The 5,814-nt window shown below is 54.3% G+C and overlaps 1 protein-coding gene across 1 annotated transcript; it reads left to right on the plus strand.

The window, feature by feature from the left end:
• Positions 1–1,657: 1,657 nt before the first annotated feature.
• On the plus strand, positions 1,658–4,040 carry LOC308568749 (polyunsaturated fatty acid lipoxygenase ALOX12-like; the record flags this gene model as incomplete). The annotated part of the gene is made up of 4 exons (XM_081161977.1): positions 1,658–1,792; positions 2,315–2,516; positions 3,692–3,773; positions 3,914–4,040. The coding sequence occupies 4 exons, from the start codon at positions 1,658–1,660 to the stop codon at positions 4,038–4,040; spliced, it is 546 nt and encodes a 181-aa protein (XP_081018103.1).
• Positions 4,041–5,814: the final 1,774 nt, after the last annotated feature.

Here is a 5,814-nt window from a genome sequence, read left to right on the forward strand (position 1 = left end):
CCCCTAGGTCTTCCTGCTGGGTGTGCCAGAAATGCAAAGCCCTGACTGCTTTTCCATGGGCTATTTATCAAGGTTGTTTCCCAGTGAGGAACCATGAGTCATGAGGTCATGTTCCTGTAGACAAAGGATGGACATGAACCGCTTACCTCAAAAGTGGCAAGTCCCCCAAACTCAGGGTCCTTTACCATAATGCAGCCCACTGTGTGGGCTGTCATCCACCCAGACCCCCTCATCACACTCGTGGGGCTTGGGAGGGCATGAGCAACTGAGGTGAATATGAACTGTGCCTACTGCTTTTGGTCTCAGTAACAATGTCCCCTTTTTTATTGAACTAGAAGTTTTGTTTCTTGTGTCTTCTGCCACCATCCCCCAAACAGCAAGTAGTCAAACCTGACTAGTTTTTAAGTTGGGGGAAATTCCAGACCCTTCACTGTTCTTGACAATTACACCCAACCTATTGGAAAAAATTAAATGTGATAACTATCTATGCTGGTGGAGATGCAGGAAAATGGCCCTCTGGCACCATGGCACAGCGTTCCGGGGAAGCAATTTGACAATAATAGATATTGGTGTGTACTTATCAGCAAACTCATCGAATTGTATACATGAGATATGTACAGATTTTACATGTCAAGCATACCTCAAGATAGTGGTTTTCAAAAAAAATATCATCTAATATAAAATATATCCATAGATTTTAGTCTATAATCTCCTTTCTGGGAATCTATGCTATAAATATGCGGGTACATAAGGACATACATACAGAGGTGTTCATGAAAGTACTCATCCTGGTTAAACTAATACCCACCAAGAGGGCAACCCTTCAAGCTAGCAAAGGGTGGTTAGATCTCCACCTACTGATCTGCAGATATACTTGTCACCTATTGTTACCTGTGGGAAATAAAATGTACAGTGAGACCTCATTATTGTGGAAGTAATGACCCCAACTATATGCAACAATCCTATTAACAGGATGAGTGGCCAAGCAGAAACAGTGGACACTGACGCTGGTTGCCTGTCTTGGGGATGGGGTGTGGACAGAAAGCAAAGGGGAGAAAGGGAATAGAAGCTGCTCCCTAGGCCCACGGCCACGGAAAGTCACATCACAGGAAATCTCTAACTTACCCCTGAACTCTGGAGTGGCCCTCAAGATGGGCCTTCTCTGGCCCACAATGACAACCCCAGTGCCCCTTCAGCAAGCTGGCCTGGCAGGTGAAGAGAAAGTGGGTGCAGTCGCCCAGGGCACCAGGCACTGCCAGCAGGAAAAGGGGTTGGCACCTAGGACCCCTCCAGGGAATGCGAGTCATTAGTACCACAGGGGTGGGGCGACTAGGTGGGGCAATGAGGGCCTAGGAAGACAGCTCTGGTGGGTTGGCCCTGCCCTCTGCACCCCTTCCTGCAGCCGGGCTCAGCCCCGCATCTTCTCCAAGCCCACGTCTCAGCGCTGAGCTGCGGGGAGCAGCCAGCCTTCCCCACCCTCGGGGCTAATCCCAGGTGCCGGTGCGCCCGGGGCGGGGCCCATTCCTGCCCTGGGCTGGCACAGAGTCCTGCTTTATTAAGCCCCGGCCTGTCCCGCCGGCATCAGGACGACGCCTGGTCTCGGAATCTGTCTGGTGTCAGTAACAGCACCTCTGACCCACGGCGCCCACCTGCCGCCATGGGCCGCTACCGCGTCCGGGTGGCCACCGGGGCCTGGCTCTTCTCGGGGTCGCTGAACCGCGTGCAGCTGTGGCTGGTCGGGGAGCGCGGGGAGGCGGAGCTGGAGCTGCGGCTGCGGCCGGCGCGGGGCCAGGTCAGGGGGGGCGGCGGGGACCCCGATGCCCGGCGGCCGGGCCGGGCCGGGCCGGGAGGCGGGGCGCGGGGCAGCGCGCACGGGGCGGCGGGGCCTCCAGGAGCCGGGCGCCAGGCTCAGCGGGAGAGGGACGGAGCCCGGCCAGGGAGGGGCTCATCCCTCCCTCCCCGAGCGTGGTCCTTGCAGCCTCCGCCCCTTTCCCGAGTGACCCCAGGCCGCTGGCATTATGGAATCTGGGTTCAGGGGGACGGTCCCCCGAGGGCGCGGGCGCGGGGAGAGCTCAGCCAGCGGACGGGGCAGGTGACGAGGCTCCGGGTTCAACTCAAGACCCTGGGGCCTCGCCCCGCGTCCCTCGTCCTCTCGGTGCGATGGGGCGTCGGAGACCCGCCCGCAGGTGTTGGGAGGAGGCGGCGCCGTCCTTGGAGGCCTCGTCACCTGACTCCACAAAGGACCCCGCACCCCCAGCAGACGTCCCCTCCTGGGTCCCCGCTACTGAGTGTCACGGGGTCCTGGTCCCCACAGGTGGAGGAGTTTGAGCACGATGTCCCCGAGGACCTGGGGCCACTGCAGTTCGTGAAGTTGCGCAAACACCACTCCCTGGTGGACGACGCGTGGTTCTGCGACCGCATCACGGTGCAGGGCCCAGGCGCGGGCGAGGAGGCCGCCTTCCCCTGCTACCGCTGGGTGCAGGGCGAGGGCGTGATGAGCCTGCCCGAGGGCACAGGTGACAGGCTGCCTCGGGGACCTGGGTGCAGGGCTGGGGCGCCTGGGGGCTGGGGGAGGCAGGGGATAGCACTGAGGAGGGCCCGAGGGGCCTGAGAAAGGGCGAGCTCAGCAGGTCCCGAGTGGACAAGACGGGAACTGGGGGGAAATTATACAAAGGATTAAAAAGCCTGGAAGGGGGCTGGACAGGGAACTAAGTGATGTGCAGATCCCCCCTCCCAAGGAGGCCACACAGGTCATGGGGGTGCAGCAATGCTGGGAAACAGAAGAGCCAAAGCCAAGTGGAAAGGAGATCTCTCTGTGACTGGGAGCAAGTTGGGGCAGGGACAGGTAAGGCTAGGACATGAAATGGGGGGGAGGTGACCCCTGAGAGGGGTCAGGTAAGGGAAACAATAAATGACATGAGGTGGAGCTGGCTTGGCTGTGAAACATGGAAGCAACTGTGGGGCGGGGAGCACCCTGTCATGCCCATGAATGAGGACAGCTAACGTGGCATCTGTCACCTTAGAAATAAGTAGGAGAGACGTTGAGGGAAATGACAGGTAAGGAGGGAAAGGTGAACTCTGTCTTTGAGGCACAAGCAAGCGTAGGTACCCAGGAGGGCAGGAAAAAGTCAGGTTACCAGCTGTAGGCATGTGGCGCTGAGGATCCCTGAGATGAAGCTGGAAAAGGTAGCAAGTGGGGCCGTTCCTCAGCCCAGAACCAGGGACCAGGAGATGGTGTAGATTGCGGAGGTCAGAGAGGTAAGTGCCCCTGACTTGAAATATGTCATTTTGGAGAACAGGTTATGGTGTAGACAGGGGAGGACCTAGACAGTGGAAGTTAACTAAGTAATAAGAGATAATGTAGGATATGTGTGGACATTTCAGCTGATTAAGAATGAAATTTATAGATAATGGAGATTTGGGAACATTGGGTAAATCTGAGTTAAGCGTTACAATAGCGAGTCAAACATGGGATTTTCCTCTCAAGACAAATATGAGATCTGAGATCGGTGAAATCAAGAAGGGGGGGCAGGGAGATGAATGACTAGGGAATTAAGCAGGAGAGACAGAGGCAGAGAAAAAGGCAAAAGAGTATGATGCCATACAATTAAGAACAGGAGATTGGAAGAAGCCAGGGCACAGCACGGCACTGGAGAAAGCATTGATGTCAATCGCCTTCACGTCTCCCCAGCCCGCCTGCCGGGAAACAATAGCTTGGATGTGTTCCAGAAGCATCGAGAAAAGGAACTGGAGGAAAGACAGCAAATCTACTGGTGACTACCCTCCCAGTTTACATCCCCTCCCTGACAACTTCATCCATCACTGACTTCTACCCATCACTGACTTCTACCCCCTACTTCCTACCCATCACTGTCTTCTACCCCCTTCCATAACCTTAATCCCCATCTCCTAGCTGGGCCACCTGGAAGGAAGGGCTCCCCCTGACATTAGCTGCAGGTAGTGTGGGTGATCTACTTCCAAATATGAGATTCCATGAGTTGAAGAGGCTGGACTATGAATGGACAGTGAATGCAGGGTGAGGAAATGGTCAGAGTGGGGTGGGGCTGGTGCACCCAGAAACAGGTAGGATTTGGTAAATTGATGGTTGTTACATCCTTAACATCTGTTCTAGGATTATGGAGATTGCCATGAAATATGTTTCCACCCTCCTGAGGTCATGGGACAGCCTGGAAGATTTTGATCTGGTCTTCTGGGACAAAAGACTGTCCTGGCTGGTCAGTGGTTTCCCCAGGTCTCTATAACACCTTGATGGCCCTTTTAATGAGCTATCTGTCACACTCCAAAGTCCCCAAAACTGCTTGCCAAAAGAGGACTTATACATGGGGATCTCACAGAGGCCTCATGAATGAAAATCTGTGGGCTGGGTATGGAGGAGTCATGTGACTAAATCCCTGGGGTAGCCTGGAAGAGAGAGAGGGTCATGGGGTTGTGGTGAACACCCTCCTCCTCCCCTCCTCCCTGACCCACAGAGAAGGTTCAGCAGCACTGGCAGGATGATGAGCTCTTTGGCTACCAGTTCCTCAGGGGCGCCAACCCCATGCTGCTGAGACGCTCCACCTCTCTGCCCTCCCGGCTGGTGCTGCCCTCGGGGATGGAGGAGCTTGGGGCCCAGTTGGAGAAAGAACTCCAGGTACACCCTCCAGCCCTCTATTGTCTTCACTTTGTCTTTCTGGGGAGGTGAAGTGCTGCAGGGAAGGAATCAAAGGTGTCAGGGAAGGGAGGCTGCAGTAACCAACTGTTCCTGGGTGCAGGTCCTCTACTGGAAAAACCTTGAGATGATTAAGTATGTAGAGAAAAGCATGAAGGCTGGATACAGCCAATAAAGTAGACCTTCAGGAATGCTGGGGAAGGAGCTTGGACAATCAGAAAAGGGGACAGCTTTGCATACCTGTAACAAAGGATCAACTGGCATATCTAGTCGTAAATCTACCTCTACCACAGACAAACCACATGGCTCTAGGGAAGACTCCTTTCGTGGGGTCTTAGCCCTCCCCATAAAATGAGAAAACTTGAACTTGATGCTCTGGTGCTTCCTTTAGTTCTGCCCCCAGGACTCTGGGACTGATGTAGGATAATGGCAAGAAATGAGACTGAATGTCTTTCCATTTCTCACCCTTTGCCTTGGCCCTGTGGAGGTATGCTTCCAACTCTAACCCTGGACATGTTCCCCTTTCTTCAGAATGGTTCCCTGTTTGAGGCTGACTTCATCCTGCTGGATGGAATTCCAGCCAATGTGATCCAAGGAGAGCAGCAGTACCTGGCTGCCCCCCTCGTCATGCTGAGGATGGAGCCCAGTGGGAAGCTGCTGCCCATGGTCATCCAGGTGAGGTAACCTGGGCACCCCCCTCCCAACACTGCTCTGTGTTCAACCCCAACCTCTGCCCAGGGACAAAGAGAGCTGGCTCTGTCGCCCACCCCTGCCTCACTCAGTGAGACCTGTCCTCGTCTCCAATCTCTCCTTTCTACCTCACAGGCTGCCCACTGCTCACCTGAAATTGCCTTTTTGAAAGTCATAATGGTCTCTGTTGGTTCCCACCGTCAAGCTACTCAATCTCTTTCTGACCTTTGAATTTGTGGAATATCCCTTCTCACTTAGACATGTTTTCTCCCCAGGTATTAATGTTTCCATTCATAGTGTTCTCATCAATCAATTGATTTGAAGTCACTTATCTCACACATCCAGCTTCTTCTTCCTCTTCCACTATCCTATCTCAGACCTTCATCAGGTTTTCCCAAACCACTGTCAAGGCCATACTGGACTCCCCCTTTCCAATTCCTCCTGCTTTGAACCTG

The sequence above is a fragment of the Miniopterus schreibersii genome, assembly GCF_964146895.1.
Source record: "Miniopterus schreibersii genome assembly, chromosome: 16".
In the NCBI taxonomy this organism is placed as follows: Eukaryota; Metazoa; Chordata; class Mammalia; order Chiroptera; family Miniopteridae; genus Miniopterus; species Miniopterus schreibersii.